The 17651-nt window shown below is 44.9% G+C and overlaps 1 protein-coding gene across 1 annotated transcript in view; it reads right to left on the bottom strand.

Annotated features, from left to right (window-relative positions):
- The window catches only part of FNDC1 (fibronectin type III domain containing 1), an 82015-nt gene that overhangs the window by 44119 nt on the left and 20245 nt on the right, over positions 1–17651 (bottom strand). The window contains exons 5-10 of the mRNA XM_077755075.1: positions 13075–13173; positions 11476–11593; positions 9337–9524; positions 6755–6862; positions 3233–3421; positions 9–1859 (exon numbers count right to left, since the gene is read on the bottom strand). Coding sequence (XP_077611201.1) covers positions 9–1859; positions 3233–3421; positions 6755–6862; positions 9337–9524; positions 11476–11593; positions 13075–13173 — 2553 coding nt within the window. The remainder of the gene's footprint in view (positions 1–8; positions 1860–3232; positions 3422–6754; positions 6863–9336; positions 9525–11475; positions 11594–13074; positions 13174–17651) is intronic.

The raw sequence follows: 17651 nt of genomic DNA, 5'->3' as shown, positions 1-17651 counted from the left end.
CTGGGTGCCGCCAGAAGCCTCGTTCCGACTGTGGGGAGACGTGGGGAGCACCCCCCGGGAGCTCGCCGGGTGGGAGGACCGCCCGCCTCTGGCCGCGTAGGGGTCCGAGAAAGAGTCGCTTTCCTGCGCCGCGGGCTGGGGGTTGGACGGCAGACGCCCCACATCCTTGCTCTGGGGGCCACGGGGCTGTGGCTGCGACCCGGAGACCTCGGAGGAAGGCGCGCTGGCCCCAGGGGGCTGCTGTGACCGCGTCGCGGGCCGCCGAGGGGGGCCCAGCTGCGCTTTGGGGTAGCCGCGCTCCACACCCACTTCGGTGCTCTGCTGAACATCCTGCGCCTTGGGGGGCAGGGATTTGCCCTGGGGGTGGACACCTGCCGCACTGCCCGCGGATTTGGGGTTCTCCCCTAGGGGCTCCTTCCGCTGAAGGCTCGCCCCTCTCTGCGGGCCTCTTCTTAGGTGATCCACACCCAGGGAGGAAGGCTGCCTGGAGGAGGAGGCCACGTGGTCGTTTACCACCGTGGCGGGAAGCGGCTTCTCGTCCTCTGCTTCCCTCTCTGCACTGTCTCGGTGGATACTCGGGCCATGCTTATGGTCAACTGACTGAGAATTCACCCTCGAGTGAACTCGGGGGGACACGGTGGATGGCGGGGAGCTGGAGGGGTGCAGCCGGGGTCCTCGGCCGCTGCCAAACCGGCTCGGATATCTCGTGTGGGCAGCAAAGGGCTTATTTCTGAACAAACTGAGATGTCCAGAGACAGGTGGACCCGCGGGCAGCCGGGCTCGAGACGTTGGGGCCGCGGCCTCAGCCTGCCTGCCTGTGTCTTCTGTATCATTGTCACCATCACCCTCAGAGGCCTCCTCCCCTTCAGAGGCCTGTGTCCTTGGGGAGACACCTGAAGACGAGGAAGACTTGGACCGTGATGGCGCACTGGGCTTGGTGGCCGGGGCGTCGTGACCATCCTTCCAGCCCCTGGACAGTGGAGCTCCCGCGTGCGGTTGGGGGTGCAAAACCCGAGATGACCCCCCCTGGGGAGGAGAAAGTTTCGAGGGTGGGACTGAAGCATCTGAACTTTCCTCCCTATCCCCCAAATGGGGTGCCCTCCGAGCGGGCAAGGCTGGCTTCGCGGGGCTCCTGTCCCTCAGGGCGCTTGAGGTGGCCTGGCGGCTGGGCCACGTGGCTGGCCGAGCGTGGGCAGGGCTCTTGGGAGGCAGCCGGGAGGCGGTGTCCTTGGGGGCCAGGGAGCCAGGGGCTGGCTCTTCCTCCTCCTGGGCCACCGAGTCGTTGTCCGCAGAGCTGGAGGGGGGGTTGGCGGAGGGCCCCCCCGAAGGGCTGTGAGCGCTGCCCTCAGGGGGTGTGTGGGGTGCAGAGGAGGCTGGCGCTGAAGGAGAGGCGCCGGGCCGGGGGTGGGGAGCCAGGGAGGAGCCACCCCTGTCTACGCCTTCCTTTCGGGGCAGCGCTAGTGTCTGCGCTCTGGCTGTGGTCCTTCCAGGAGCAGGGACTGGGGGGGCAGATCTACTTGGTGGCCTCGGCCGTGGCCTCTGGTCTTGGGTCTCTGAGGGCGAGGGTGGGAGGTCTCCCCGAGAATCCGGCTCCTCCTTGTCGGTGATTTCTGTCGACTGAAGATCCAACTCTTCGGTCTTCTTGGAGTGAACCTGGGGTGTCCTGGGCGCCCCACCGTTGACTAGGATTTTATTCTTCAGGTCAAGAAGAGGGTTCTTGACATTTCTACCTCGGGGAGAAACGGGCAAATGAGTGTGTTTTGAGGAAGTGGGAGCTCTGGGAGAGGTCTCTGGCTTTTCAGGTTTCCAGTCATCCTCTGCGTGGGTTTTCTGCTGCACACCGGACTTGCCAGAACCAGCTATAAGAGATTTTAAAGATTTTGCCGTCAAAAAGATTTGAAAGCTGTGCCACGTGAGGTGAGAATTTAAGATGGCAGTGTGAAGGTGTTTATAATTAGTCATGATAACTTCTCATTCTTTGACACTGGACATGTTTTCCAAATTATGGCAATCTCTCCTAAACACCTCCTGTGCTTTAAGTAAAGATCTCATAGTCCTAGCAAATTGTATTAAATTTCTAGAAACTGAATCAAGTTATGTCACAGCTTATTATTTGCAGGAATTTTGAAGGGAGTACTTTTAAGTAATCCATTGATTTTGTCAATGAGAAATCTGACATGGGATTTTCTTAACATAACTGTCAGGATATTACAGATGTATTATAGCCACTCTTAGCAGTGTAGGCAAGAAATACGCGTAAGTTTGGTACAAAACGTTGAATGATCTATACTCAAGACCAAGAGGAGATGTGCGGCGTGCGATGTGAGGTGAAGGGTGAGACAAAAGGGTTCCCTATTTTCCCCTAACATGTAGGTGCTTGCTTCCTCCTTCTTACTCAAAATCCCTTTAATAATGGATATATTTGCAATCCCAAAATAAGGCCTAAACTAAAAAGACTCCTGGGGTAAGCAAAACATTATATTACACGTACCCTACAATTTACCCTTTCTTGACAGAAGGGTTGAATACAGGAAGGGAAGCTGGAAGAGGAGGAGAATTTATATGGCAATGGAGGACCCAAAGGGAGCAAACCTCATCTATTTCACTTTTCCCAGCACAGAATGGCTGAATATTGCAGTATCTACTGTGGAGCCATCCCCATAGCACACAATGAAAGAGATGGCGACCAGTATCGGGTATAAATACGGGGAAGCAGAAAAGAAAATAACAGGTCAAAAATGCCTCACTCCAGGTTTTGATTGTATTAATTTTGAGACTGATCAGATAAACAAGGTACTTAAAATTCTTCCGGCTAAAGCTGAACTCCAAAATAAGGGAATATAAACTAAAAATTGTAAGTGCTATTTAGAAATTGAGGAGAGCTAACACTTAAAAAAAAACACCACATTTGCACCTGCAAAAATGTTCTTCCCCTGTCATCATGAGCCCCAAATAACACAATGACATGAGGTTAATCAGATAATTAATACATTCGTGTTATTGTAATATCGTAATAGTAATTCCTGTTACTAGCGATCAATAATATTTTAGTCTCTGGGGAGATTCATTTCTAAAGGGACAACAAAGATAATTTCGAAACCAATAGGCAAATTGAGCCCCCAGAATCATCAACAGAGCTGCTCTAAATCCAAGGGCATGATTCAAAGTAACACACCACAGTTAGCAGTAATGAAGAGAGAGAGAGAAAGAGCCACATGCACACAATGCTTACTTGTTGGCATAGCGACAATGAAGGCTTTGGAGTGAGGCCCCACTCCTCTTCTGTTTGCCGCCCGGATTTTGAAAAGATAGCGTTCCCCAGGCTGCAGACCATCCACTAGGGCGGAAGTAGTCTCTCCGGGATAGGTGAGCGACTTTGCTCCAAATGGTTTGAGAGCCGGGGCGTATGAAAGAATGTATTCTGAAATGATTTGGCAGACGGTTGGAAGGAGGAAACTGAAAACAGTCCTGTGTCCAGCAGACAGACTGTATGGGCAGGATGAATTAGAACGTGCATTACTAAAATTAATACTCCAGCAATGCACGCCGAGTCAGCAGCTGGAGCGTAAAGACACAGTGAAAGGTGGACTAGCACTCATTCAGGCTCCCAGACAGGGTCATGGAGGGAATTAGCGCGCAGTTTTCCATTTTCAGCAAATTAAACATATGGAACCCAGGAGGCCAGTCTTCGTACAACTTACCCAAACTATTTACACTGTGTTGGGACTTTTTCTTCATTGTGCTTTTTGCTAATTTACTATGTCAGCATGAATACAGCCTGGGCAGAAGAAGCCATGGGAGAAAAGACAACTGTGGGAACTGAGTCTCATTTGCTGCCTCCTTTAAGAGTCTCACTGTATTAGTTTGGGCTATTTTTATTTGTGTCTTAGGCTCGATAAATTCTATACTTGGAGTAAAATTTCACTTGTGTAGGAATTACAATCTTAACTCAATATATGCAGGTAAGGGCATTTCACAGTATTGAATACCGTGGGGAAAAGTTGCTAGCTCATAGATATATGTAACGTCTAATGTTTCCATCTTGAATCGTGATATTTATAAAAATGTAATGCCCTTGAACTTTGAAAATCAGAGAAAATTCGGCCCAAGGAACTAATGTATCTCTATGCTTATGTGGAAATACTGTAATGTAAAGAAGCCATGTTTTAAAACAGAATTTCCACCCTCAACTAAAAATTGTCATGTCTGTTTTCCTCCCAGTGAACTCATCAAATTAATGGGAGTATGTGTTAACCATGAAAAATAATTCAAATCACAGAAAAGCCGAGTGACTGTCATACTGTCTATAGCCTAGATAGAGGAACACAGAAGACCTTTTCTTTTCTCTGAGATCTAATCTTTAAAAAGCATATTAATTAAAAAACTTCAACTAAAAATGCTTTTGTAGCATTTGTCCAGAAGAAAAAAAATACCTCCCAAACATTCTTTTCTCTTTGAAAATGAACAAGCTAGTCATTTGTGGTGATCAGAAGTAAGAACTAAAAGAACCCACTGCTATAAAATTTCGTCACACACATTTTTTTTATGAATTCAATTCATCTGGAAAAAATGTAACCATGTCAAAGTATATTCTCCTATTATGTTTTATATTTCTCATACATATAAATTCCCCAGTGTAATTATGAATTTTCAGTCCCACCACCCCACCTTTATGAAAACCACCTAAATGGGGTTAGGATACTTGAGTTTTTTGGACACAAAAACTCGGTAGCTATTATTATTTCTGAAAATATTTCATTGACTACCAGGGAGCTTCATTTGCCAAAGAGCTATAAATATAAACTAAGATGCTGGAGAGGGAAAGAAAACAAATAAGTAGCATGGAAATAAAGTCACAAAAACAGGAACAATTGACTTTTTTTTTATAACTAACAAAAGTAGTCAGCCAAAAAATGTCTTTAAGCAATTTTCACAATCCTTTTCGGCATCACAATAATACAGCCGAAGTTCAAACTGTCATAAAAAGGATGATTAAAAGGGCCAACTTTCTTCTCTACATTTGCTTTTGATTTATTCCACTGGGGAAAAAAAATGAGCAAGAATAATATAACATGTTTTTTAAAAATTGCAAAGTGAGAAAACAGTAAGTTTAGAAATGACTGTTTCCGTTTGTTCTTTGACAACCTTGTATGTCCGCAAAGACAACTTACAGTTGGATAAAGAGAACTTTTCAGTTTTTTAATTAAGAAATCCTAGGGGCACCCGGGTGGCTCAGTTGGTTGAGCATCTGACTTCGGCTCAGGTCATGATCTCACGGTTCGTGAGTTTGAGCCCTGCGTCGGGCTCTGTGCTGACAGCTCAGAGCCTGGAGCCTGCTTCGGATTCTGTGTCTCCTTCTCTCTCTGCCCCTCCTCCACTCCCGCTCTGTCTCTGTCTCTCTCAAATATAAATAAACATAAAAAAAAAGAAAAGAAATCCTCAGAGGAGGGATGCCTGGGTGGTTCAGTCGGTTAAGCGTCTGACTTTGGCTCAGGTCATGATCTTGCAGTTTGTGAGTTCGAGCCCTGCGTTGGCTTCTGTGCTGACGGCTCAGAGCCTAGAGCCTGCTTCAGATTCTGTGTGCGTCTCTCTCTCTGTCCCTACCCCGCTCACACTCTCTCTCTCTCTCCATCTCTCAATAATAAATAAACATTAAAAAAATTTTTTTAGAAAGAAATCCTCAAAGGAGGTTAGCAATAATTGTCTCTATTTCTTTAAGCTTACACAAACTTTTCAGAGTTTCTGGACATAGACTTAAGTTGTCTTCCAAAATCAAATAACAATAAAACGTACCCTTAGGGTACATTTGTATAGGGACTGTCGGGGGGGAACCTCCATACAGCCTTCTAAAATATCTCTGAACAGACTTCTGAAAGGTTCTTAAATATTTTTATGTTAAAAAGCAGTGATTTCTGGGACACCTAGGGAGCTCAGTCCGTTAAGTGCTGGACTCTTGACTTCAGCACAGGTCATGATCTCTACGTTTGTGAGTTGAGCCCTACATTGGGCTCTGCACTGACAGTGTGGAACCTGCTTAGGATTCTCTCTCTCCCCCTCTCTCTGCCCCTGTTATGCTTGTGCTCTATCTCTCAAAATAAATCAATTAATTTTAAAAAAGAAATGATCTATGTTTAACATTGTCAACAATTTTTAAATTTAACTAGTTGTGAATATTTTACTCTACTTTCTTTTCATCTTCTGTGTTTTTTTTTTTTTTCCTAAGGTCACAGTTTATTTTTCCTCAACCAAAAAAACAAGTAATTCAAAAGGCTGAAAAATAGGGAAAAATGCATTTTTTGTTTTCTTTCATTACTTGATTTTCAAACCCATTAAATATTTATGGTCTCATTCAAGACACTGGTGGTCCCAGAGGGCTCCTACTCACTCCTACGTTCCATGATCTTACTGGTACAATGAAAAGACCCATAGCATGAAACACAAGGTGTCACTTATATGGGTAAAGGTTAGGATGTCACACCCACACAATCAAAAACACTCCTCCTGATAGCGGGACCAAATTCCCTGTGGATTGGGAAGATGAAAAGTCATCTTTATGACTAGCGGCACCTTGGTGACGATGAAAACCCTGCATGAAATACCCTTGTCTGTATATGTACGTTATATCCCTGTTGCTTTTCCGGTCACTCATCCTGCTGTTATCAGAACTGGTGTTTATCAGAGTCAACGTATACATCTCTGTTTGGGGAATTTCACTGCGGTGTGCACCTTATGCCTTAACTAATGAGGCTCCTACCTTTCACTTTCCCCTCGGTCTCAGGCAGTGCATCCCACGCTACAGTGACAGCTGTAGATTTGCCGTTGACGGGCCAGACGTGTAAGTTTTCAGGAGCTGTGGTAGGAGCTATAAAAGAACAAGGACCCGAGGCTTAAAAATGCCCTTATGGATATTCTACAAGTACGTGACATATGGTCCTACATATAGATTTTTCACTGAGGCAATACTGTGTTCATTTTTATTATACACAGGAGAAAATTCTACACTCTCATTACTCTTAGTGATTTATGTCAGTGCTACCAACTTATGTAGTGAGTTTAGACCTACATAAGGCAATGCTTTTAGAATCTCAGAATTTCTTTCATTGCTGAATATTGAAATATATAAAGATGACTAAAATCCAGTTCAAACTTCTTTTTAATAAAGCTTTCAAAGACATGGTTTAAGAGTCTCTCATCGTTTGCCTCCCTCCCTCTCCCCAGCTATTTTCCCCCCATCTTCTCCCCCACGGTCCTCCGTTAAGTTCCTCCTAACCTTGAGAGACTCCTGAATGCTGAGAACAAACTGAGGACTGATGGAAGTCAGGGGGAGGGGAAGGGGAGTGATGGGCATGAAAGGGGGCAATTGTGGGGATGAGCACTGGGTGTTATATGGAAACCAATTTGACCATAAGCTATTAAAACAATTAAAGACATGATTTAAAAAAATAATTGCTACAGAGCAAAATTCTCCCCCAGAATCAAACACAACCTCAGCCTTAGGAAGGATGCGTCTCCCCTACCCTCCAGAGCCAGGCATTACCCAGGGGCGTTCATGCATATAGTGGTGATTTCTAATTATGCTCTATCCTGGGATGTAATGTGCTCCACATGTCAGAATAACATGCCAATGAAAACGGCCAGTGAAGGATAAAGTATGGATCTAAGAAAATAGTTTCTGAACTTCTTTGCATTTGTACATAGAAACACTTCCAAGATTTAGGGTTACTGTTACTTTACAAAAAATGCCTATGCTGGGGTGGCTGCGTGGCTCAGCTGGTTAAGCATCCAACTCTTGGTTTTAGCCCAGGTCATGATCTCATGGTTTTGTGGGTTCAAGCCCCACATTGGGCTCTGTGCTGATAGCACAGGGCCTGCTTGGGATTCTCTCTCCCTCTGCCTCTCCTCTGCTTCTGCATGTTCTCTCTATCTCTCCCTCTCTCTCTTTCTCTCTCAAAATAAATAAACTTAAAAAAATGTTTTAATACCTCTGCTGGCTTCTTATACTATCGTTAAATCTTGGGGCACCTGGGTGGCTCAGTCAGTTAAACATCCAAATTCGGCTCAGGTCATGATTTCAGTATTCATGGATTCAAGTCCCATATCAGGCTCTGGGCTGACAGCTCAGTGCCTGGAGCTCGCTTTGGATTCTGTGTCTCCCTCTCCCTGCCCCTACCCAGCTTATGCTCTGTCTCTCCTTATCTCTGTCTCTTAAAAATAAATAAGCATTTAAAATTTTGAAAAACAAACAAAAGACTATCTTTAAAACTTATTTTTAGGGCAATTCTCAAAGTGAAAATCCAAAGGCCATTTTAAATACAGACCAGATTCTGGTGTTCTCTGGAAGATAGATGTACTCCATTTGCCATCTCTTTCACCCTGTGAAATACGGACTGCAAATTCATACATGGTGTCTGGAATCAGGTTCTCAACCAACACGCGTCTGTTGGAGGTCTGCTTGTGATCCCACCTGGCTGATTCTCCCTTTTCTCGATAGCGCACAGTGTACTGTCTATAAGAAAACACAAGGCAACAATGCACCCAGTTGACTAATTCCCTGCAACTGAATGCTAGATTCGCTGCTATTTTTCCTTCCCCATAAGTAATGACTTCTGGAGGTAAGTAAAGAAATCACCGAGGAGAAAAATCTAAAGTTTTGACTATGTTATTAAGTCAGAGAATTTACTCTTGAGTTCCAGGGAAAGATGTCTAAAGTAGGCTAGGAAAGATGGAGCGTAGCGTCTTACTGCTCAAAAGATGGAGCAGAGATTCAGAATAGAAGGAACAGAAGGGGGACAGCTTTGACCAGGCAAGTGCCTTATGAGTGACGTGTGTGTGTGTGTGTGTGTGTGTGTGCGCGCGTGCATGCGCGGTGTGGAAAGGGCAAGGTATCCTGGTCTCCAGGAAAGAACGACAAGAAGATCCATTTCATGCCAAAGCAGTTTTCTGTACTTTCAGGAAGAAAGGCAACATGTGGTTTTGAGTAGACTTATCACTTTGAGAGGGAGTAAAAATGTGTAATAAACACAGCAGGATAGAGGGGCTTATAAAAGGAGCTCTACCGTGCGATTATCAGGGAGAGAAATGTGTGAGCAAACNTATTCATGGATTCAAGTCCCATATCAGGCTCTGGGCTGACAGCTCAGTGCCTGGAGCTCGCTTTGGATTCTGTGTCTCCCTCTCCCTGCCCCTACCCAGCTTATGCTCTGTCTCTCCTTATCTCTGTCTCTTAAAAATAAATAAGCATTTAAAATTTTGAAAAACAAACAAAAGACTATCTTTAAAACTTATTTTTAGGGCAATTCTCAAAGTGAAAATCCAAAGGCCATTTTAAATACAGACCAGATTCTGGTGTTCTCTGGAAGATAGATGTACTCCATTTGCCATCTCTTTCACCCTGTGAAATACGGACTGCAAATTCATACATGGTGTCTGGAATCAGGTTCTCAACCAACACGCGTCTGTTGGAGGTCTGCTTGTGATCCCACCTGGCTGATTCTCCCTTTTCTCGATAGCGCACAGTGTACTGTCTATAAGAAAACACAAGGCAACAATGCACCCAGTTGACTAATTCCCTGCAACTGAATGCTAGATTCGCTGCTATTTTTCCTTCCCCATAAGTAATGACTTCTGGAGGTAAGTAAAGAAATCACCGAGGAGAAAAATCTAAAGTTTTGACTATGTTATTAAGTCAGAGAATTTACTCTTGAGTTCCAGGGAAAGATGTCTAAAGTAGGCTAGGAAAGATGGAGCGTAGCGTCTTACTGCTCAAAAGATGGAGCAGAGATTCAGAATAGAAGGAACAGAAGGGGGACAGCTTTGACCAGGCAAGTGCCTTATGAGTGACGTGTGTGTGTGTGTGTGTGTGTATGTGTGTGTGTATGCGCGCGTGCATGCGCGGTGTGGAAAGGGCAAGGTATCCTGGTCTCCAGGAAAGAACGACAAGAAGATCCATTTCATGCCAAAGCAGTTTTCTGTACTTTCAGGAAGAAAGGCAACATGTGGTTTTGAGTAGACTTATCACTTTGAGAGGGAGTAAAAATGTGTAATAAACACAGCAGGATAGAGGGGCTTATAAAAGGAGCTCTACCGTGCGATTATCAGGGAGAGAAATGTGTGAGCAAACATGGTAATAACAATCTCAGACAGAAGCATCCTCAACATTCTGAGAGTTGCAAATGCCACTTAGTGTCTTCCTTTTCCAAGAAATTTTCCTTGCAGCCACTTTGCAGTAGAAATCACGTGAAACATTAAAAAGAGGCTATTCATTATGATATTTAGTAAGTGAAGAGAAGACTTCAGTTGCAGACACAGCCCACCAATTAATAGAAAAGTCCTGCTAAGAAAACTGAAGCCCTCTTTTGTTTTCATCAAGATGTTAGAAATCAAATTCGAGTGGTAATCAAGAACACTTTGTTTTGGGGGGGGGGCCAAATGGCTAGGAAGAGAATCACGACGAACCTTCTGAAGTCTGTTGGTTCTTTCTTTCTTTCTTTCTTTCTTTCTTTCTTTCTTTCTTTCTTTCTTTCTTTCTTTCACTTTCCTTTTTTTTTTTACTAACTGACAGTGACAGAAACTATGCCTAATACAGATAATGGTATATAATAATGGTATGGAATACATATACAATCTCAGCATTCGATTCTATTCATTTTGTTTAAAGGACATTCATTCTTCCTGGTTGTAGATAGGTTCAAAAATTAACACATAGTGCCCTAGCAGCTACCAAATCTTTCGCTTTCTCTTGGTAATATAAACTATTCAGCCATTTAACACATAAAATTTTGATGCCTATATTAATCTACCAGTAACGCGAAATGCTGTTCGCCAGTGGCTTTTTTAAACACAGAAATTATTTTAATCTTATGGCTCATTTTTCTTCTACTTCTATTGCAAATCAGTATAAAAATCTGAAGAGCATAATATCATGGCTTAAGAGACAAAACAGTGTCTTTTGCTGTGCATGAATGAGCTGGACATAAAGTAATTCAGTGTTTGAAGAGTGTCCAAAGAAGAACTGCAGCGTGCAAGGCATTTGACAAATGTCCACCTCTCTGTGTAAAAATCCTTCCTCCTGCCAACCCCTCCTGGATAATGGGAGGGACAGTAAGACTCCCTCTAGGACAGGGCCACACCCTCTTGCACAATTAGATCGTAGGAAGACAAAGCAAAACACAAATGGGGCAAAGAAAGAGATGGAATCGAAGGAATTTCCAGACACAAGATAAAAGTTTGAGCAAGTGAGAAGCGAGGTCCTTCTGTGCGCATCACACAAGAGGCCATGATAGCATCTGATCTGCAGGAAATGTGTGACCACACTCGAGATTAGCCAGACTGTCAGAGAATAGTTGACTGTTCAGCTATGGAAGAGGCCATCATCCGTATATGTCCGAGGATACAGTCATTCAAATACACACGTCTCTTCAGCACCAGAAAAACCACATCTCTCATACTTAAAGGCAGAGAAATAAGGAAAAGTACCTTGATGCAACAACTTTCTTCTGTTTTTCCAAAACAGGATCCACCCAGGCTACAAGCACAGATTGGGACGACATGACCCGGACATTGATGTCTTCAGGCACGTCTAGTTCGTCCTCTTCTGGAATAACAATGGGGCACCTTAAAGGCTATCTCCATAATAGGCTCTTCCCTGAGTTCCTCTGGCCCCCAGAGTTCATTAATCACGCTGTATAATTTTTAAATTGCTTATGCTTAATGTAGATAAACTAAAATCCCCACTCTTGTTCTGCTTACACACAGTCTAAGAAATGGGCAGTTCATTTGAAAAGCCACCCAATCCAGCTGACTTAATAGCACAGCACGAAAGGGATGCTTTGCCTTGGTCCAAGGTTCTCCAAGTAACTCAGTGTTTTCTTAACACATACTGTAAGTTTCTGGGAAATAATACGATCTTTATAGGAAGCAAAAGTTTTGGGGGAGAAAAGGTCAAGTCAGAGCATTTCCTTGGCAATCATGGCATGAAACAAAATTCTGGTTCAAACAACTGCACAAATCACACTGGGTTCACATCCTCACATTTTAGAAAACGTGGTTCCAAGACAGATTAAGAATTACATTCAGACATAAAACAGAATTCAGTTTGCAGATTTCCAGTGGAATACACCATAGTCACTAAGCCTGTTCTTTGTGAAGTTTTGTTCAATCTCTACCATAAATGGAGACTTAAGAGGTTTCAATTTTGCTTTTTAGTCTCTTGGGGGTTTTGTTTGTTTTGTTTTTCCTTTTCACCTGTTAGGGACAGTGTTTCAAAAGGATGTGGCTTGTGCCATAAGTAGGGGAAGGTGGAAATAATTAGCCTGCTAGAAAAGCGATGGAGACCCGTTTTCTTTAGCAGCAAATAATGAAAAATAAAAGTGCAACATCATGTATTTGAGACTTCTGTTACACAGTGTAAGCAATCATAATCATCATAAATATAAAATTATACTACATAAATATATTATACATAATAATAGAATGTCTATTCTATAATATATTATTGTAATCACAAATAAGTTGTGAATTCATGAAAATAATCAAACTATAGTTTTGCCTCTTTAACTTAAGGCACAGGATCCAGAAGAGATATGTGTAATTTCTTAGTATGTGAGTAATATTAAAAATCACCTATGAATGGACGTAGGAAAATGTACTACATTTTTCTTACTCTTCTCAATGCTGTGTTTCGGTGATTTTAGCTGAAATGAAGCATGAGTGCAGATCTTGCACACCGCCCCCTCCACACCTACTCTAACACTCTTCTGTGTTCACAGTCTGACACCAAGGGCCAGACTACTGTATCCTTAAATGGAACGAATGCTTGGCTGCCCCTATCATGGCAAATGTGCCGCAAAGGGAAGCCATTCAGAAAACACAAAGACAGATGCTTCGTTGGAAGAACACTCTAGCCTCTGAGTATAAAAGAAACATGCTCATGTATGAAATGTGACCAAGCCGGCCCTGTTGTTTCCCTCATACTCAATGATGCTCAGGTAATTTGTCACTTAGCCAGCATCATTTGGAAACAACACCGCATCCACACAGACCATGATGTGAGCAGGTGCATCCTTGAAAACATACCTGAAATCTTCCGTTTCGTTAGGGCAGCCCTGTAGACGGGCTGACTCTGCCCCTGTGAGTTCATGGACTGCAGGGAGACCACATACACCGACTCCGAGGCTGTGGACCAACCGGCAAGGGATGAGGTTCTGCACTTGGCTTTCCGGAATGCACACCCTCGTTGTCTGCATCCTCCCCGCCCCCATCCCCCCCCATCTTGTCTTTCTGGGGCATTCCAATTTCTTCCAGACAATTAAAGATGAGACCAAGAACTGTAAGAACTAGGCTCAAGAAGAACACTATTATGTTAGAAAACGTGGAAGTGATCGTTACCTATAATTCTTGAGAAACAGGTTTCTATCTCACCAACATCGAAGAAAGATGTGCAATGTTTTAAAATGAAAAGAATAGTATATTTGCCCACAGAATTTCTTTTTACCTCCAAAATATAAAGAGGGGTCCCTCTGTTTCTATCTGTCATCAAAAGAAGGGAGTGAGACAAACACAGTAAGTGAATGTACCAGATTAACAGCCCAGAGAGCATGTTGGGCCCTTAGAAACCGAAATCTTCAGAATGGAGTCTCCAAAGATTCATTAAGAGCAAATGTAAGAGTTTAAATATATCCTTTATTTCTGGATTGTTAAGTTAGGTCCTGCCACCCCACTCCCCTAATTGTACATTGGGCCCACTAGCATCCAACTGAATCTAAACTTGAAAACTTTATTTGGTAAAAAAAAACTACAAGGATGGAATAAAACATGTGACAGTCGAGTGCCATGGAACCACAGAGTCTGTGACCCAGATGAAGCCATCATTCATTATCTTCCCATTTGAGCTTCTTGTCTTATAAATAAGGACACAAAGCCATGAAAAAAATTGATTTGTTTGCCCGAGGCCACGCCCCTAACGACTCATAGTCTTCTCCGAATCCAGAGTTGCTGATGCCTAATTTCAGGCTCTAATGACTAAGCTTCCTTAATCAGCTCAAGAGTAAAAATGAGGCAATATGATATATTTCAAGTGCAGACACCGATCCCATCAGATAATACCTAAGCAAATTGGCAGAGGGGACACTGAGATCCTGATGGAAACTTGTAATACTGGAGGTCTGCCTTCAGGGATTGCAAAGTGTCACAGCAAGGGGAGAACAAACATTTTGTTTTTACAAACAGCATGTCAATTAAACAAAAAGGAGACCAGTGTTCAAAAATCTCATGCAGAGAAACCTCCTTACATAAAGTAAATTGCTGTAGACTAATCACATTTCAGGGAAAGGGGACAATGTTTGACAATCTTCAAGCAACCCCTCTCCCTCTCTCTTTCTCTCTTCTCTCTCTATAGATACACATAAACATAAACATATACATACGCATATATATATACACATATATACATATGTAGAGAGAAAGCAAGAGAAACTCATGCTGGAATGATAAATTATTATTGAGGCTAAGCCTCTGACAATTTACTTTACCAGAGAATTTTGAAGTGTATGTTTTATAAAAAGGAAAAATCAAGTTTGTAACACTCACATTCATAGAGCATCAAATTAAGCTTCCAAAAAGAGGAGTCCCTTCAGAGACTCACTTTCTTGGTGCTATTGACAAAGGAAGCAGCCCAAGGTCAACAAAGAAAAATTGTGCCATCCAACCACACAACCCCATAAATAAACATTAAAAAAGTAGCCCATCATTTATCAAGAGCCACCAAGAAATGAGTAACTTCCCACAACTGACATTTTTACATATTTGTGATGTACTTCTTAAAGTTCCTAGACTGTTTTTAATGCCCAGATTCTTAATTTGTGAGCTCTCCACACTAAGCTTGGCCAAGATTCTCACGAAGGAAGAGCAAACCAGAGCAGCTCATATGTCTGGGTCTGGTCTCCGCCATGTTGGGCAGGTCACATCAGTTCCTCATTTAGTCCCGACAAAAGTCCCATGAGGAAGCTACTCTCACAGTTTCCTTTTCACAGATGAGGAACCAGGGTCAGGGGGACAAGGTGACCCACCTGAGGTCATGGACCAGGTAGCCAGTCTAACACCCAGGTTTTAATCCTGTGGGTGAGGTGGGAGCAGGGCCCAGAGCCAAGTGCTGCCTATTGAGCAACGAACTCTTTTTCACAGAAATAATGAAGACTCACTGGTATCACAACACACTCCATTCTGTGCCCTCATTATTGATAGTCTGGAAATAAAATTTCCAAACTGACCCCAGCACGACCAGCCCAGTGTCCCCTGAGACCCCAGGCACCACTGCCCCCTCAGAGCCACGGTATTGGCTCACTTCCCTGACCTCAGGCATGTGGCTTGCCAGACACTCAAGTGTCTGGACTTTGGACTTGTCTGTCCTAACTTCCTGAAGGAGCCCACACTCATGCACTCCTTTATGACTGTCCCACTTGCAGGTGAGCTCTGGTGCTCGCTCTGTTCTCTCGCCTTCATAGCCCAGGCCCTGTGTGCTCTCCTGGGTGGGACTTGGTCCCTGGGTGGGACTTGGCCCCTAGGTGGGACCTGGCCCCTAGGTGGGACTTGGCCCCTGGGTGGGACTTGGCCCCTGGGCCCTGGACACCACCACAGCACTTCCCACCTCCTATGCCTATACTACTGTCTCCACGTTCATGACATTGTCCATTGCCTGTCTCTGCGGGGGACTGTTGGGGCCCCAGAACCCCAAGGGGCCTGACATAGAAGATGCCCAGTACCAGTTTCGTGAAATGACCCGGAAGGCAGCATTTTTGTTGATAGGACCCCGGGCCCACCTTTCTCCAAGTTTCCTTCATGTGTGGCCATGCCCTTCAGGCACCACACTTTCCATGGCATCTTGGTTATGAACAGAATTAGAATGCTGTGTGGGAAAGAACGAGAACACAGCAGGCCCACTGCGATGTCTCCCCAGGAATTCACGGCATCCTCCCAAACATGCTGGAGCAAGCATCCAGGGGACCTCTTCTTCCTCATGGCAGCCTCTGAGGTCAGTCACGACACATTTTGGCAAGTCCAACACATTTTGTCTGGTGAAAATTCAAAAGCTAACGCGCTAGAGCTGAGGCACAGAGGCCAGGGCCATCCTTGACCTCAGGCCCCACAGTTGTTCAGGAAGAAAACAAACCCTGCTGCTGCCCTCAGGTGAGCCAGGGGTCACTACTGAGCAAATGAAGAGGCAGCAGGACCAATCAGATGCGAAGCTTGTCCACAGTAACCGGCGTTTTACTCTGTGGTGTCTGTGAGCGACTCAGCACAATGAAAACCATCCACTCAAAAAATGCTCCCTTGCGGCCTCAGGAACGCAAAAATAGTGACTCCACTCTTCTGCTGATATTCTGGGTACAATTTGGACCGTGTCACCAAAACAGAGCCATTTCACCACAAAGTACAACTATTCAGGGCAAGAGGTAGGCTCGGGAATGAAAGACCAAAGGGTGACTGGGCCTCTAGCCAGGCCTCGCTGCTAATCCTGAAGCCTCACAAAGCACACACAGCTCGAACTTCTCTGCATGGGCAGAGGTGTGGCTGGTCGTTTCTGTCAGGGAGGCCTGGAGTCTATATTTTGAGGTGGTTTGGATGCTACACCTGGCAGAACCCACCAGGCTCTTGCAAGAGTCTCCAAGCAAGTGGCTGAACAGAGAAGGGTGAGCAGGATGGGGACTTCAGGGCTATTTCAGAAAGGGAACCCAGCCCGGCCTTCCACCGGTGTCTCCATGCAGATCATATGTGCCCCCATCAGTGGCCTCCATGCGGCCCATGGGGCCGGGCTTTGGGAGTCTTGAGGAACTCGGAGCTGCTTATCCAGACACCACAGTCTGTGGTCACTGAGCAGAGTGGATTGTCTTCTCGGAGCACCTGAGGCATCTGGGGCCAGCAGGAGGCAGACCTGTTTTCTCCACCATCCTTCTCACCAGGCTGGCTCCTGAGCCCCCCATCGCTGTTCAGTGAACACCCTCCCTCTGGGTTCTCCACTCCCTTCCTTCTTCCATTCCTCTGTCTTGCCTCACTAGACTCACTTCCCACCACTCGCCCGTCCCTCGTCATGTCTGACAGAAGACCTGAGTAGGCCTGGCTAAGGCAAGCGAAGACACCACCAGGTCCCACGGGAGTCTTGTGCGAGGGCCCAATAAATCACACTCCCTTCCTGGCCTGAGTACTGACCCAATTAGGAAATGACTGAGAATAAACAGTGAGGGCCAACACATTTATTGCTGATGCAAATGTTGGAGAATATGGGGCTAGTTTTCTGGAATGAGCCCCAGAATCACACAGGCTGTCCTGCCCAGCAGCCCTGGGCCCTATGTGACTTAGGCCGAGAGATGCTGAGCAGATCATGTGCCCTCTAGAGCCTGGCTTTCCCCGGGTGCAAGAACCATGCACATGATCTCTCCATGTTACAGCAGAGATGTTCCTGTCTGAGTCCCATGGCCAAGGCTTCCTTCCCACAATAAAGGTTTGCAAAGGAGGAAGTCAGGCCTGATGTGTAGGCTTCCTCAGCAGCCACCACTTTTCATCTTGAAAGGACCCAAGTTCCAGTGTCCTGGGATCTAAGACAAAGCTTAAAAGAACAAAAGAGAGGGGTGCCTGGGTGGCTCAGTCAGTTCAGCGTC

This window comes from Crocuta crocuta, unplaced genomic scaffold, assembly GCF_008692635.1.
Source record: "Crocuta crocuta isolate KB4526 unplaced genomic scaffold, BGI_CrCroc_1.0 scaffold11, whole genome shotgun sequence".
In the NCBI taxonomy this organism is placed as follows: Eukaryota; Metazoa; Chordata; class Mammalia; order Carnivora; family Hyaenidae; genus Crocuta; species Crocuta crocuta.
Note: the sequence above shows the minus strand (reverse complement) of the source record. Positions and strands in the feature narration are given on the sequence as shown.